The sequence below is a fragment of the Arvicanthis niloticus genome, chromosome 17 (assembly GCF_011762505.2).
Source record: "Arvicanthis niloticus isolate mArvNil1 chromosome 17, mArvNil1.pat.X, whole genome shotgun sequence".
NCBI classification, from domain to species: domain Eukaryota; kingdom Metazoa; phylum Chordata; class Mammalia; order Rodentia; family Muridae; genus Arvicanthis; species Arvicanthis niloticus.
Window position 1 is genome coordinate 58,008,116 of NC_047674.1, and position 17,479 is coordinate 58,025,594.

General features: G+C 47.8%; 1 protein-coding gene across 2 annotated transcripts in view; it reads right to left on the reverse strand.

The window, feature by feature from the left end:
* Nucleotides 1-304: 304 nt before the first annotated feature.
* Nucleotides 305-17,479, reverse strand: part of Rftn1 (raftlin, lipid raft linker 1) — a 200,759-nt gene continuing 183,584 nt past the window's right edge. Inside the window, exons 8-10 of one of the 2 annotated variants that reach the window (XM_034521773.2) lie at nt 7,629-7,732; nt 5,373-5,454; nt 305-1,522 (exon numbers count right to left, since the gene is read on the reverse strand). In XM_034521773.2, the coding sequence (XP_034377664.1) occupies nt 1,196-1,522; nt 5,373-5,454; nt 7,629-7,732 (513 nt within the window). In that variant the 3' untranslated portion in view covers nt 305-1,195. The remainder of the gene's footprint in view (nt 1,523-5,372; nt 5,455-7,628; nt 7,733-17,479) is intronic. The other variant, XM_034521771.2, reaches the window with a different exon arrangement.

Sequence of the window (17,479 nt, forward strand, 5' to 3'; positions counted from 1 at the left end):
TTTTAATGAACTTGGAAGTGAAGATTTTCATCATTAGATAACTTATGTGAAACTTTAGAAACCACACATCGAAATCAACCTGTGCCCTCTCGCTCACTGGGTGATAGCTGAATCCATTTTCCACTTCTTTTTACCAAAAGCTTGAAACCCTGGTGTGTTTGGGTAGCTCTGCTGTTTGTCATGGTCTACTATACTGGCAGGAGGTAGAAATGTAAGCGTCACCAGGAGGTAAGGGGTTGAGTCCTTCTACACCACACCAGGACCTCTGCCAGGATACGGTAAATACTCACTTCTCACCACACACTAAACTCAGGTCATTTATTGCTTTAAATAACTAAACAAGAAAGAGACAGGGTTGTTTCCGTTGAGACAACTGGTGTTCTCTCTCCACGGTTTGCCAGATGCTTCTACTTAAAGCCTTAACAACACTTTATGGACAGTATAAACATGTGACAGGCACAGCATACAACTCAGTCAATGACACGTCAACAAAAATAGCACACAAGGGCACTCAGTTACCAACTGCTCAAAATGACAACATATTCATACATGTGTTGAAGACAAAATTTAAAAATTTAAAAACAATATTTTTGGCATTATATTAACACGGAATACTTTTCTGAACATTCTGTAAGAGCCAGGGCATAGGGAGTTACCTGTTTGTCTCCAGATCACCAGTATCTATAGAACTACCTTAAGACAGGCTGGAGGCTTGGGTACTTTCTCTTCTCCAACAGCAGGGTCTCCAGAGTTCAGGTGGAGAAGGCCAGCAGGCAGGCTGCAGGGTTAAAGTCACTAAGTTCTTGCTCAGAGAAGCAGCATGTAAGAGTGAGCAGAAAAACCTTGGTTTGTAGCGAAGAATGTCCCAGAAATTGACCAAGATGTGCCCTGGAGCCCTGTGGGGCAGTACAGGCACTGCAGTCCATGCTCTCCCTTGTGGAAGAGGCAGACCAGAGCCAGGCTTCCAGCCCTGAGGTCTAGGAGGACCAGCCCAACCTTGCACTCTAATATAAGTGGATCATTAAGACAGCTTTCCAGTGGATGTGCAGAAAACAACACTCTCAGAGACCCGCCCTCACAGGGCCATTGAGCTAACAATAGAAGGTCAAGCCAAAGGGTAACACAGAACAAACCAGCTGCTAGCAAGCTTCCCAAGGTTTGCAATCACAACTCAGGCCTAGTACAAACTACGGACTCAATTTGCCTCTGTTGGAGCAGGGCCTGGAGTAAGCTCAGCTTCTGCTCTGGGATTCGAGTGCCTAAGAGCCACCGAGTCCCTGTTGTGGCCAGCAGGACCATTCTGCACAGCTGCCGAACCCTGCCTTTGCTCCCTGACCTCAGAGGCTCTGCCCCACTGCTGTGCCCCCAGCACACAGTTTCCCACATCTCCAGCCTTGGTGAACTGGTCTTCTAGATTCTTCTCGTTCTCTTCTGCTTGCTGCTTGTCGCTGGTGCTGAGTTTCCCTTTGGATTTCCTTGTCTGCCTGCTGTGGATCTCGTTCCGGGAGAATCGCCACTGGAACTAGAAGGCACAGAGATCGGAGATGGGTAAAGTCAGGAGCTGATTCTTCTACTTCACCAAACCCAACAGATCTCAGATTCCCTGGACACCACCAAGCTAAATCTAATCCAACCCATCTCTCCCACCCTTGGTGCCTGCTAACAGCTTCCATGTATGTTCTAGCTTTGGAAGGAGAAGGGTGCCATGGGCCCAAGGTGCTGTGTTGCAGAACCCAGACATTCCTGCAGGACATGTGGGAGTGATGCCTGTTACCAGCCCTCTCTGACAATCTGATGAAGGCCCCCAGGCAACCTACAAACCTATGACTGGTGTGGCTGGTTCATAACAAACCAATTTTTTTTGTTGTTTTTACAACTTTGAAAAGCTAGCCCAACTCACAGTCTCCTAGAGACTGGGATGCAGCCCACGCCATCTTCTCCCTCTCCTCCTTCCTACTAGGGTACCTTCTCTGAAAGTCTCCTCTCCCCAGATCCATCCTTGAGCTTGCTTCGCTCAATGTATTTGCTCGTGTGAAAGGAAACCAGCAGAGGCTCAGAGTTTTAAGGCCATATGCGCAGTGAGAGGATTGGCAAGAGGTAGTTCTGGTGGGGGTGGGGCTGCTGAGAGAATCCAGCTGGAACACTCACTGGCCAGTTTTCTCTGCCTCTTTTGTGACCCTGAGACATAGAGGGACTTTGGCTTCTAAGGTCTCACTTGTCTCCTTCTTCCATTTCAGATGCACCATGGTGATTATGCCAAATATACACTTAAGTCTTCAAGGAAAACGCTAGGAGAAATGCGCATGTCACCCTGTGCTCCTACTTTTCTACGGTTGTGATGAGACAACATGACTAAGTCATCTTAAAAAGGAAAAGCATTTAATTCTATTTGGGGGCTCACAGCTTCAGAGGGTTAGAGTCCATTGACACTATGGTGTGGAATATCGGCGCAGAAGGCAGGCATGGCACTGGAGCACCAGCTGAGACTTAGTGGCAGTGAGTGGTGCTTTCTTTCGGTTTATTAAAAACAGAGTTCCCTGTTTGTAGGCTCCCTGACGTCAATTAGGATAAAACATTAATTATGAGAAAGTGTGAATGGAGGCTCATAGGTGGGTCCAGAAAAGGTGTCAGACTACTCAGTTGAGACTTGGGCCCTTCCTTGGCCCTTGGCAAGCAACCTTATCACAGAGGTCTCTGTAAAACACAGCTACAGGCTTCCACAGGACAGGCAGGATGGGGACTCACTGGACTCTCAAGTCCTACTGTGGCTGCTGCTGGTTCACAGGCCACAATACAAAAGCTGCTTGCTCAGAGAAACTTCTGGAAGGACTACTGTAGCAGAGAAATATCTAAGAAGAAAGAATGCTTCCTCGGGCCATCCACAGCAAAGGGCTTCCTCAGCCTCCCTGTAGGAATGGGGCAGTTGCCACATGTGATAAACAACACCGGCTTCAAATCCTGAGGCTCCAAAAGAAGACACAGAAACTGGGGAGAGGGCAGGAGCACAGCTAGCCTCAGGTTGTACCTCTGAGGCAGGGCGTGGAGCATGTCTCAGGGCTCTCCCAACCAAAGAGGTTCTACAGCTGGAGGAGTGGCAGAGAGTCTCTAAGGTCAACCAAACACCCAACAGGGCTGTATGGACAACAGAGCCACGGCTTTTTACAGCCACCTCACCTGTGGCATTGACCTTGCTTAATCCAGCTAACCTACCTACCTCAGAATTAGATGTGGGGCTGGGCCTGTAAGGCAGCTACCAGAGATCACAAGCTAAGGCAGAGTGAGTTCAAGGAGCCCCACAAGGAGAGCCCTGGCGAGCGGGTCTAGAGCTGTTTCCATTAAGGGGCTAAAGCCCGATCTCTCCATGCCTGGGAGTGGGGACCCTGTGTGCTGCTCATTGAATGTTGTTTTCTGTGGCTGGTGATGTCCTGAGAGCCTGTGACTGAGCACTGTCTGATATGAGTCTACAGCCATCCATCTTCCAGGTGGTGGCTGACTGCTCCTGGTGGTTAATGGTGACTGGCAGCTGCCTTCTGGTCTACCTCTGTTGTCACCTGTCACATTACTGTCCCAGAGCCTGGAGAGTGGCCTTCCTTTGCACTCCAGTCCATCTGGCTTCTTGTTCCTACCAACCTGGCATTCCTTCAATAAATGGGCAACCCACAGGGTCTGTTGGCTGATAAGGGGCTACTGCAATCTGTTCACTGGCTGGATGCTACTACCTGGGACTCCTGAACAAAGACTGGGGTATATGGGGAGGGGCCAACTGTGCAGAGCCAAACAGGTTGGCAACTTTCACCAGAGTGTGGTCATGGCCATCGAGGTGGAGCACAGTGGATCCAGGTGACACCTAACTGGGCTTTGATAGACTCCGTCAACACGCTGGCCTCTTCCTGAGAAGCTAGCAACACACCTACAGCATGCTAGTCCATGCTCTTTTGCTGTAAGAGAATAAGTCAACTAAAAGAGGATGGGGCGGGAGCTGGCTCAGCACTTGGTGCTCTTTCAGAGGACACGGGTTCAATTCCAGCCCCACACCAAGCACCTCACAAACACTTATAATTGATTCAAGGACTCTAAAGTCCTTTTGTGGCCTCCACGGGCACTGGCACGCAAGTGACAGCATGCAGGCATACCCGCATACACCTAAAATAAGAATCAATGTTGAATGTTAAAGGAAAGTCAACTTGAAAGAAGGGAAGGTCTAGTTTGGCTCAGAGGGTTTGGTCCGTTGATCCCATGGCGTTTGGCCCCGCATGAGACAGCACGTGATGGTAGAGAGTGGGTGGCAGAGAGGGTTCATCCATCGTGACCCAGAAACCAAAAGAGAAAGAGAACGAGTTCCAATATCCCTTCAAGAGCACACCCCCTACCCAATGGTGTAGCTTCTCATGCCTCCTCCCCACCCCCACCACGGCCTAGCCTCCACGCTGCCTGATTACCTAATGTTTTACTATGTATCTCATGAAAGTAGTGTCAGCCAGAGGCCAAGCCTTAAGCACATGAACCTTTGGGGGACATTGCAGATTCAAACTAGAACACACAGGAGAGGCGCCAACCTCACAGAGGAAGGGTGGAGCTCCTGAATCACCCATGGGAAGCAGATGCTGGGCTCAGTTTCAGGACACAGAGAAAACTTTGGGAACAGCCACTGTCCCTCTGTGATGCTGTGCCCAGGTTAGACAACCACCAAGGAGGAAAGAGGCCTGGCGACCCTCCAGCACGAGCCTGCCTGAGGATGAACTGCCACAGGCTGTGCTGGCCTCTGTCTCCCTCACCAACTGCCAGTCAAACACCTGGCTCAGGTCCCAGTAAGAAGATACTGGGAGTTCCTCCACTAAGATTAGCAAACTTCTGGTTTACACTATAAGGTAAGGCCCCCTGTACAGCAGAGGCTGGCCTCAAACTCATCTTCCTGTCTGTAATTCCTGAGTGCAGGGATTACAGACTTACACGAATACGCCAGGCCAGGATCGCAAACTCTGATGTCCGAAGGGATCTAATAGCCAGGCCAGAGCTCCAGCCAGCTTGTGAGATGAGAAAGAACATTTGACAGTGATCTCGGCTGTTCCTAGGCCTCTGTCAGACTGCAGCTGACTTTTAGCCTTGTGGGATTCTCTAGCACATGCTGGTGACCAGAAAAGCATCTGCCACCTGCTCAAAAGTCAGGCCATCAGGGAGCCTGAGGACCAGTTTCCAGCTCCTCAACGGCCCATCCCAGTATCCCTGCTATGACCCCATGTGGACCCAGGTCTTCATTGAGCCCCAAAAGCATTTGGAAATGGGAGAGGCCCAGCTGGCACAGAGCCCACTGAAGCCAAGATGCACAGACATAAACCCAGGGAGGGAGAGTAGACAGGTCTCATGTCTCGTACCTTAGATTCCCTCTTCTTGGTTTTCTGAGGTAGACACGGTCTCTGAAGAAACACAATCTGCTTGGTGGACATGTTTCCTTCCCTACAACACAGGAGCTGAGAATGAGCATCTCCCCAAAGCCCCCCAACCACCCAGACACATCCTCTCCCCATGGGCACAATCCTGAACTTCCTATAAGTGAAGGAAGGCTGTGCCTTGGTTAAGCGAGGATACAGTAGCAGATTAGGGAGTCCCCCCAAAACAGAGTTGTCTTCCAATTCTGTCTTTGGTAGTTACAGTATGCTCTGTAGAAGAATAAAGATATGTCACAAGTTTAGCCCTCCAGTGTGACATGAAGGTGGCACAGGGAGAGCTGATATGTATGTAGGTTATTATGTCACTCCTATAGACACAGTGATATCAGGTTGGCAGCAAGAGGGACATGGTAATTAACTCTGACTCACACCTATGGGAAGAGAAAGAGATGGCTCTTGTGTGTCAGAGAAGGCAGGACCCCATGCTGTGCCTTGGACAGAAATACTAAAGGTGACAGGGGTTCTCTCCACCTCTACCCCTTTGTTCACCTTAACTCTGTTTTGTAAATGTCTCTGACTGCCTTCAGTCCAGAGATCAAGGAACTGAGATCTAAAGTCTGCCTAGCATTGCAGCTTGGCCAGAGACTGGGTCTCTACCCTGCTGCTAGCAGCCTGCAGCCACTCTGACAAACCAGAAGCAAACACTCACCTAGCATTGCAGCTTGGCCAGAGACTGGGTCTCTACCCTGCTGCTAGCAGCCTGCAACCACTCTGACAAACCAGAAGCAAGCACTCAGCCCAGAGTTCACTCATCCCAGAGTTCTGAGACAGCTCTGTGCACTCCTGGGGTTCACACCCCTCAGAGCACTGGGTCTTCCTGTCCAAAACTCATTCCCATCATGGTTGTGTCCTCTGGAAAGGAACTAGGGAACACTTTGATAGCCTGGGGGGGCTTAACCAGGATGACATAGATAGCAAATGTCAGACTTTGGGTGTTTTCTGCTCCACTATTGGAGAAGTCTTGGTCTTCAAAGAGAACACAGCGGTTCCCAGTGGCCAAGCCAAATCTTGCCATAGACAGGCAGGGAATCATGTTGAGGACCGAGAAGACCCAGAGGAGCCAGAAGAGGGGCCTAGGAAGGCCACAGACTATCATGGCTATCAACCCACTGTCAACTAGTCCTGACTACCTGCTGTTGCCTGCAGTGTGGACTGTACAGCAAGTTCACTAAAGGTAGAACCCTGGGGGCCACGAGATGAGAGAGTGGTATCACTATGGATCAACAGAGGGGCAGCCAGCCACAGGGCAGGAGCCTGACTCTGCACACTGAGGTCTTAGGCTCTGTTTTTGCTACCTCCTGCCAACTGGGCCTCAGGTCCATGACAGGCCTTTCTGAGCCTCACTTTTCATCGGTGAAATGGGAAATGCAGCTAGGATTACAACCCCAAGGAAAGTCAGGGGGGCTCAAAATATAGATGGGAGGTCTTTAGTGTTTGCATGGCAAGGCTCAAGGGACAGTGGGCAAGCATCCAGGAACCTGAACTTGTGAGGAGTACCAAATGCAAGGCCTGAGACTCTGCCCCATGGGGGGGGAGGGGCATTCGTTGATCAGCATCATGGTCTTGGCCAAGTCCCTTACTATCCCAGGACACACTTTCCTTGTCTGAAAAGTGGGTGTGAAATAATAACATTAATAAGCCAGCTAGGTACGGTGCCATATGCTTATCACTCACAAAGCTACGGCTGAAGGAGTATAGGTTCAAGGCTAGCCTGGGATAGGGTAAGATCCTAGCTCAAAGGCAAAACTAGACAAAAATCTACCTCATAGGTCTTAGTCCAGTAGCTCAGTCTCTCTCTCTCCCTTCCTCCTTCCTTCCCCCCTCCCCTCTGCCTCCATCCCACTCTCTTTCTCTCCTCCCCATCTTCCTCTCTCTTCCCGACTCCTTCCCTCTCTCTCTAAACTGAGGCTCTACATACACAGTACCACCAAGCCCAGAACCCTGTTGGTGCACTGTTGTGTCAGCCCAGGTGGCCAATCTCAGTCCTTCAGGGCAACCCCGACTCACTGGCAAGGCTCTTCTATGTGAGGACAGGGAAGAGGGGAGTAAGTGGACCCCTGGACCTGAAAGCCTCAACCAGAGAAGGTTTAGTGCCAGCTGGCAGGCCTGCTGCAAGACTTAAGAAATTTTCCACTTATCACGAACCATGACAGTAGTCATCAAGGTCACCATGTTTGTTACCTGGTAGTCTTGAGTATGGGTGTTGGCAGCACACAGGTGAGCTGCCATCCATAGGCTGCCAGCGAGTTCAGCAGAGGCATGTAGTCGGTCTGCACCTCTGTACCCTGTGGAGAAAGGCCACCGTGAACACTGCTATCACCAAAGGTTACCTCCTCACCACTGGAGTCCATCCTCCCATTGATCCAACCCAGCAAAGCAGAGTTGGAGTCTCTGAGTACATGAACTGCAGACTTGAGAATTTGGGGTCAGTCTCTTCCTGGGTCAAAATGGTCTGTGCAATCAGCAAGAAATGGAAGCCCACAGATGAATTCATTAATTTTGTTTTATTCTTGTCTGGACAAACAGTCTCCTGTGAATTTCACTGAAGAAACACAATTACCTTCCTCCCAGACCCATTCCTAGCACGCACAGTATCAGCTCTGCTCTGGTGTCCTGGGGAGTTAAATTACACTTGACAAATGATCTGGGGACCCCAGCTACACACAGAGCAGCCCTGAGTTCTGAGCCCTGCCACTCAGGAGTAAATGCATGCTGCTTGTGCTTTATTTCTAATTAGGGCCCGAAGACAAATATTTGTTTTACAATTTAGAGATACAGCCCCTCTGGCTTAGGGAGACTCACTTAACAGAAGGCCAAGGCAGTGGGAATCATTATAGGGACATCCTGACATCATAGGCCTTGCTTCTAACTCTGGGCTCCTCACCAATGAAAATGAGGTCCCCAGCCCTGCTCTGGGTATACACTGGACTCTCCATCTTTATTAACTGGCTTAGGAAGATGACAGATCTCTATCCAGGTTCCTTCAACCTTGGTACTGTGAACAAAAACCCCTGAAAGGAAGCTGTGTCTGAAGAACTGACTGGCTGATTAGAATTTCAGTTCTGTAGAGAGATTGGACTGCTGCCCATCTAGGGGCTATATCTTAAGCTAGTTCTAGTCCTTGCGAATAGTCATTGCTTGTCCACCTATGTATCTGAACTAACATCCTATGACTAATAAACAGAAATCTACTGCTGTCTGTTAGCTTAGCAACCCACTAGCTTCTACTAACCCAAAAGCTAAGGATGTCATCAGATAGCATCTTGGGCCTATAGAAAGCTCCCCTGTTTGCTGTACCACCTCTCTGATAGACACACAAATATATTTTAAACTTGCCTTGACTTATGACTTTCTTTGTTCTGCAAAACCTTAAGACATCATGGAACTACCTGTATGTTAGAACCTGGAATTTGGGATAATCTAAATCTGTATTCTAAGGCTGTGGTCACTCAAAATGGCCTCAGAAGAAACTATTTCTTATCTTTTAAAGATGAGGGCTTCAGTTTTACACTAAAGGGACCCACATAGATTCATGTCCCTTGTTATTTAGGAGCTATGCATGCAAATGACGTATATACTCTGTAGTAACTTTGAGTGTCAGCAAGAAAGCAAGGCACCTTGGCCCTGGTCAAAGCAGGTTTCCTGGCCAGGTACATGGTAGCAGGGCGGGCTTTACTTGGAGACACGCACTTTTCTTAGATAGAGTAGGGCCGGACGAGGCCTCCTGTGGGGTAGTCTAGGAAGTCATGCTGGTGAATCTAGATGCTTTGAACTAGGAAGCTGAGAGAGAGGCTGAGGAAATAATCTACTTTTTAAAATGGCTTTAAAGGTTTCTCGTCCTATCTACCAAATCCCCTGAATCCCTGGTAACTAATCTACCTGTGGCTTTCTAAACCGTGAAGTCCAGACCAGTGCTGTAGCTCTTACACCCTGGTCTGGCAACTGCAGCACAGACCTCAGTTGGGAATTTGGGGAAAATGTAGGTTCAAAGCCTTGTACCACAGACCTAGGACTTCCATAAGCACACCAGAATCTAGAGAGAGCCACTATCGTCATCTCTGTGCCACTGAGCAAGGGACCGCCATCCAGATAAACTCTCAGTTCTCCTTCTGAAGAAAAAAGGTGTCTATACTTTTGGAGCTAAAATCCTCGAGCTGCCATTTTCAATTTAACCGTTCCTATCACCCATATGAAAAGGTAGATGTCCTTTCCAAGGATCTGCGTGTCTGTGAGAAATGCGGTGGCGGGTGAAGGGAGGAGGAAAGGCCAGGAAAGAATGGAAAATCAGAAAAGGCAGGCAAAGAGGCAAGGAACCACAAAGAAACAACCGAATCAATTTACAGGACGGGTCACCAGAGGGTCTCTGCAGCATCGCTCAAAGCCACAATCATGCCAGCCACGGCTTAGCAGGTAGCCAGCCTGACCCTCATTTCTGTTGTCCCTCAAGACTTAAGGACACCTTCCTTTAAACTAGTACAAGCCTCTGCTATAGCTGAAAGAAAGTCCTGAGGCTTCTGTAGCTAAAGATCCCTAACCCCACTCCCAGCACTCTCAGCTTAAAAGATGGGAGGGAAAAAAAAAAAAAAACAACAATTTAAATCCACATACTCAAGCTTTGTGAGGTTCTGATTACTTGGGCCTATCAGGGATAACCTTCCCACTTTATCAAGCACTGTGACAAGCCTACCACAATCAGACAGTAGCTATAGCAACCATGTCAAGCTTTGGCGCCTTCACAAAGCCCTGAGTGGCAAAATGCAGTCTTTTTATTGGTGGCTGTAGCCAGGCCAGGTTTTTCTCTGCAGGAGCCCAGAACTGCAAGACAATGACCAACCCCTGCTGCCCGTGACCCGGCAGCTCCGACAGGCCTCACCAGGGCCACTTCTATTTCACTCTGTCTTATTTCACTTTGTCACTATCTTGAAGAGAAAAACAGCAGGAATTCTCCCAAACATGCCCTCCCTTCGCCCCTGCAAGGGTAGGAAATGTCAGCCATGGGGTGCTGAATCACAAGGACCAAAAGGAACAGAGGACACACATCTACAGAGCCTGGGACATTCAAGCCTGTGTGCTAATTTCTGGGCTGTCAATCAGAGTTGATGAATAAAGTACAGGCAGGAGGGGGAGGTGCACCTGCCACGTTCTCTCCCGCTTGGGCCTTTAGGGCTGGTTCCTGTTTAATTCATGTTAAATATGGTTTTCCATAAGCATCTATTGAGGTCACTTTGCATATCACGAATACAGCGAGATGTCTTTTCTAAAGTCTGATGTGCCCCACCCCATCGGTAGAAGACACTTTTGACTCCATTAGCTAAGAAGGTGGCTGGAAACAGATGCGGAAGGAAGGCTGCTTTGATCTGCTTTTTGGTGACACTCCTAAGGAGAAGAAAGCACCAACAGCTCTCAAAAGCCATCCTGCTTATCCTGCTTATGAAATGAAAAGATGTCTCTTTCTGTAAGCCAGAACAAAAAACTTTAATTAACTCTCCTCTCTCCCTTGTTGGGTACCTAATCTCCAGTCACACCTGGAGTGTTAAAAAAAAAAAAAAAGTGGAACATGCCCTGTGTTTTTTTTTTTCAACTTGTATAAAAGGAATTCATTTGTATTAATGGTCTTTTCCCACTTTGATCCCTATTAGTTTCTTCAGTGTTTGAGAATTGACTAAAGAAACAGACTCAACATAATCTTACCCTACCCTCCACCAACAGTGACAACAGAATGTATAGCTTGCAAAGAAATACATTTGACCTCTGATTCTTTCTTTTTTTTTTGGGGGGGGGGGAGGGGGTTGTTTTTCCAGACAGGGTTTCTCTGTGTAGCACTGGCTGTCCTGGAACTCACTCTGTAGACCAGGCTGGCCTCGAACTCAGAAATCTGCCTGCCTCTGCCTCCCAAGTGCTGGGATTAATGGCGTGCGCCACCATTGCTCAGCCCCTGTGATCATTTCTAAAGACACTTTCTACAGGGAAAGGATGGGCGACCACATATTGGTCCAGTTAGAAAGTTTATAACCCAACATCAGTGTGATCTATCTATCTATCTATCTATCTATCTATCTATCTATCTATTATCTATCTATCTATTATCTATCTATCCATCCATCCATCTATCTATCTATCTATTATCTATCTATCTATTATCTATCTATCTATTATCTATCTACCTTTCTTTCTTTCTTTCTTTCTTTCTTTCTTTCTTTTGTCTGCAATTTCTATTAATTAAATCAAAAGTCAGATTTCACTTTATTACAGTTTTATAAAAACTGCTCAGCATGGGTCTGTACGAGCCTGGCAGAAATAAAAAATATTCTAAGGAGACACATTTATTTCTCAATCTTAAGGGAAATCCCCACCCTAAAACCAGGGCCATAAAAACAGATCCAGGACTTTAATAAACCTACCTGTCCACTACCCCACCCTTACCCTCCCACCCTCCCTGGCCCCACCCTCACCCTCCCTTCCTACCTTAACTCACCCCATCCCCCTCTGGGAAATCGGGCAATCCCCATCCCACTGCCTTGAGCCCAGAGGAAACAAGAATAGGCAGCCAACTGACTTATCCCTGTCCTGGCAGTTTTCAAAAGCAGTTACAGGCCCAATACCAGGGCCCCTACCCTCCATATTCTCAACTATTATAAAACTAATCCTTGCAGCCTGAAGGGAGTGGTCTCCTGTACCCTCAGATACAGAACATAAGGGTTTGGGGCACCAACCTCTCACTGACCAATAAGCCTCTATTCTTGCTGTTTTGACGTCCTAAGGTCTAGTCTTCACTCCCTGCTCTGATGCCTTTCTTACATTTAGTGCTGAAAACCAGGAAGAGCTTCTCAGTAGGTCCACACACATGTACCCTTTCTTGACCAGGCATCTTTCTTCTGGTTTTGTGTGTCAACTTGACACAAGCTGGAGTTATCACAGAGAAAGAAGCCTCCCTTGAGGAAAAGCCTCCATGAGATCCAGCTGTAAGGCATTTTCTCAATTAGTGATCAAGGGGGGAGGGCCCATTGTAGGTGGTGCCATCCCTAGGCTGGTAGTTCTGGGTTCTATAAGAAAGCAAGCTGAGCAAGCCAAGGGAAGCAAGCCAGTAAGTAACATCCCTCCATGGCCTATGCATCAGCTCCTGCTTCCTGACCTGCTTGAGTTCCTGTCCTGACTTCCTTTGACGAACAGCAATGTGGAAGTGTAAGCTGAATAAACCCTTTCCTCCCCAACCTGCTTCTTGGTCATGTTTTGTGCAGAAATAGAAACCAAACCCTGAATAGAAATAGAAACTAAGACACTCACTATGACCCAGAGACCTCACCCATGGTTTCTAACAACAGCTCTGTGAATGGAGGAGTTTCACAGTAACTCTTCATTGGTAGCAAGGGTACACTCACTCACTCACTCACTCACTCACTCACTCACCTCGGTTAACCTCTAAACCAACCTCCTACACACAAGAGGGCCATCACTGCCATTTCTGGAGCCCACAAACAACACTGGCCATAGGTAAGGGCCATGTAGACACCCGCTGATGCCCTGGGACTTCAATTCTGTTTCAGACCCCAGACACCAGTGGTGTTTGGTTCTTCTGATAGTTCCCTCCAGGAAGCCTTTTGGGAATTTGGTTCTGGTAACATTTGCAAGCCGACAGACACTTCATGTAGAAATACCAGGCCCAGCCCATTTAGACCTGTAACTTGGGCAACAGGCCCTCTGTTTAAAAAAAAAAAAAAAAAAGAAGCTCCCGTTGGATCTATATCCAGACTCAATATGCTCATGACAGCCAAAATCACTATCCTAAATTTGGTGTGTTGGAACCTGCCACCTTGCCAGAGCTCCTACAGTGAAACAGGAATGGGTCCGAAGCGCTCACCTTCAAGCCCTTCCATCTCTATTCTGGCCCTTCCTTTGCTTCTCCATTTCTGCATATCTAGTTTTATTAGCTTCAACTTCTAAACTTAATTCCCACCCTCTTGCTCTGGTTTTGACCTGTTTCATGAGCCCCCCTCCTTACCAAGCTTTTCTTCCGCTCTGCCTCTCTACACACACCTTGTCTTCTCTCTACCCTTGTCCCCAGGGCCTTCTTACCACACACACCCTTCTTCCTCTCCCTGAAACTTGCCCTCTCTATGCCCCGGGGACAAATGGCCGACCTATAGATCTCTTCTTTGACTCAAAGGCCCGATTGAGATCAAAGACCTCATCCCTTCTGGGGACCCTAAGTCTTGCCCAGAACAAAAACGCAGTATGGTCCCTATGGTTGCTGATGGCCATTAGCAACTGTCCCAGGTGTGCCACAATGAAGTGTCCTCCCCAGTGTGTGTGCCAGACGGGAGCTGCTAAGAGCGTCAGGAGCAGAGGACTCCTGAGTACCTTTGGTAACTTCGGCAAACTGCTCTGTGCTGCTGGAATCCACCAAGCCACTGTCAGGAGATGCGGTTTGGCCTTCCCATTTCAGACTTAAGCATGTTTGGCTTGCAATGTTCTCCAAACCCTGTCCTGGGCCAGACTGGCCTCCTCATTCTGTAACAAGGAAGGGGAGAACCAAACAAAGGTCCTGTGTGCCTAAGGGAAGCTAATGGACAAGCTACGTTCAATGCAGGCTATTGACAGATACCTAATACATAATACAGAGAGGATATAGTAAAATCAGCTAACGGGGTGCTTATCCATACAGAGGCCTCTCTGTCTAGAAGTTCCCCAATCAGTAATTCCAACTTAAGAGTTCCTGACAGGGCCTCCTTGGTGATTTCTAGAAGTATAGTAAGGGATTTGTTCTGTATCTGCTGCTTTGTATCTCGTACATATACTCACTCAAAGCTGAGAGATGACTTCATGTATAGTATAGACTTTCTTGTGTTTTCTATTAAGGGTTACCTGGAAATTTATAAAAGATCCTAGTTTAACAGTGTGTACATCGATAACGCTAATTTGTATGTAGTTTGGATTCAGCTTTTTTCTTTTATTAACATGGTATCACACAGCACTATCTTCTAAGTAAAATAAGACCAGCAGGAGCTGCTTATAAGATTGTGGCGTCTAGGTATGTTGAGCACAGGCAACTCCTTCATAATAGGAAGTAGTAAAGAAAGTCACTAGACCTTTATCCCAGGGTAAATGTGACCGTTCGTATTTAATCTATTAGACGTGGGGATCCCATGGGCACCCATGTCCGATGGGGGATAGGCTATATTTAGCCATCTTCACGCTTATCATGAGCAAAAAGCAATCATGTGTTTTGTCACCACATTGTTAAAGATACTCTGGAAAGAGCATACACCATGTGACTTCATCACCATCTTGGTTAATGTAACCATGTGGCATGCACCAAAATGGAGGTATCCATAAAATGTCCTGGTCCTACTAAGTCCTAGGAGAATTACCACACCCCTTCTTATCCTAGACTAAGGAGGTAACACCAGGCCTCCAAGGTTGATCTTATTCCGCATGTTTTGTTTTGTTTAACTTTGACACAATGTTTCCATGATCTATTCACTGGCTTCTAAGGAAGACTTAGGAGGTTTTCTGGCCACCTGCCTCCAACACAGGCCTGCTAACATAAGGGGCTAACACTTTCAGATTTACAGTGTCCAAGGCTGTTTACTTCCTGTACTAAGGACAACATTGCCTCAACTGTTCTTAGGAAAGCTCGCAGTAAGGACTGCAACAATCTTAATGGCCTCACTCTCACTTTATGTGTGTTACAGATGCTACCCCACCAGCCTAGCACACCTCAAGGATGTATGCTGCCGTCAAAGGCTGTCTTATATTCTGTTATAACCATCCCTTAGGCCTCAGATTGACATTTTAACTAAGGCATTTTAACTGCTGTCCTTTAGAAAGCTCTACTCCCCTGTATCCCTAACAGCAGTTAGGTGTTCTCTCAGATAAGATATGGGGAGCTAGAAAGATTACCTGACAGGCAGACAGACAGGGAGAGGGTGGGACAGACAAAAGATGGAGAGCATTCAGGATGGCTTCTTCCTCACCTGAGACAGAAGCCTGACAGCCTAGAAGAAAGACCTGGCAGGCTTTTCTCCAGCAAGTCAGGCCCCTGCTGACAAACTGGCCTGATGAGTTCAAAGCCAATCAGGATGCCACTGTGGACCAACCAGACATCCTGTCCTTGTTCAGACTGACCCAACCCTAGATTTCTAGGCTTCGAGATTCTCTATTTCATACAGGGCCTTTCTCTCTGGTCTCCTTCTGTGTGTCTTCTCTTAAATGGCTGACCAAGTACTATAGATCCTACTCCCAATCTGGACGACTGTGGGAGTTTAGATAAAACTGGCTGCAGAGGACCACATGGAGTGGCACTAGTAGGAGGTGTGACCTTGTTGGAAAAAGTGTGTCTCAGTCTCTTCCTACTGCCTTCAGATCAAGATGCAGGACTCTTGGCTCCTCCGGCACCCTGTCCTTCTGCAGGCTGCAATGCTTCCCACCATGACAGTAATAGACGAAATCTCTGAACCTGTAAGCCAGCCCTAATTAAATGTTGTCCTTTATAAGAGTTGCCTTGATCACGATGTGTCTTCACAGCAATGGAAATTCTAACTAACACAACGGCCATACCTTCTGGCTTTCACCTGGCCTGTAAACATACTGGGGGACGCTTGAAATAGTGGGTAGGGCTTTCTTAACTAGGCTGTGCCTCTCAGCTCCTTCCAACTTCCCGTGTCCATCTGAATTGTTTGAGCCTCTTCTGGTTCTCAATGTGCTCTTTGCAAATACCCATCAGTCCCTCCCTATTCAAATCTAACTTTGCTGCTACCTTGGGCTCCTAAAATCCCCCTCTCCTTTCTGGATCTTTCTTGACACCAATGCCCTTCGCCTAGCTAATGTGCCATCCGGCTCTTGCCTCTTCTTGCTACTTGGAGCTCAGAACTAAAACAACGATGGCTTCTTTGCATCAGTTGACCTCTCTGCCCCACTGGCTTTCAGAAAGCCATAAAGAAATTTCGTATCAGCTGGACGCCCTTCAGGACATAATTTGATTCTTTGGCTGTCATGGTCTACAACTGAAGAGGGCTGGACTTCATGACTGCTGCCAGTGGTGGGGCAGTTTCTACATCAACTTAGATGTAGATTTAGAAGCCAGATGGAGAATTCAACAACAATCCTCTTCCTCTTCTTCCTCTCCCTCCTCTTCTTCCCCCTCCTCCTCTTCTTCTTCCTCCTCCTCTTCTTCTTCCTCCTCCTCTTCTTCCTCCTCTTCCTCCTCTTCCTCCTCCTTTTCTTCTTCCTCTTCTTCCTCCTCTTCCTCTTCTTCCTCCTCCTTTTCCTCCTCATCTTCTTCTTCCTCCTCCTTTCCCTTCTCCTCTTCCTCTTCTTCTCTTTCTCTTTCTCCTCCTCCCTTTCTTCCTCTTCCTCTTCCTCCTCCTCTTCTTCTTCCTCCTCCTCTTCTTCCTCCACCCCCTCTTCTTCTTCCTCCTCCTCCTCTGGATGGGCCCTTGTTTCCCCTGCCCTGGCTCTATCTCCTCACCCCTTCCTTCCTTACTATCTGAATACTTGCATCTTTACCTCATCTTTTAAACATTCTACAGATGTTCCTCCTGGATCTCCAGGTCCACTACACAGGATGAAGCACAAACAATGCTTCTCTTAGAGTTGCACCAGACTCCAAAGCTTCCAAATGGTGCCCCCTCTGCCAGCAGGAAGTAGCCAGATAGGAAGGAATGCCGACCTATAGCCTTTATATGTAAAGGGTCTGGAATAAAAAAGATCTTCTCACCCCCAAAGCAGGGTCATAAAAGAGACCAAGACTTTAAGAAACCTTCTGCCCATGGAATTCTGGAAAGTAACCAATTCCATCACACAGCCCGGAGCCCAGAAGCACCAGAGCAGGCAGTCTACTTATTCCCTCTCTGCAGTTTCTAGGCCCTTCCCTGCTCCCTAGTTTCCACTACAAAAGCTAGCTACCCTGCACAGTGAGTGCTCCGGTATCCTTCGATGGTCAGCTACAGGGTTGGAGGAAACCAACCTCCCAGTGCGATAAAAGCCCCTCGTACCATTCCAAAGTGGAACTCAGTCTGTTATTTCATTTTCTT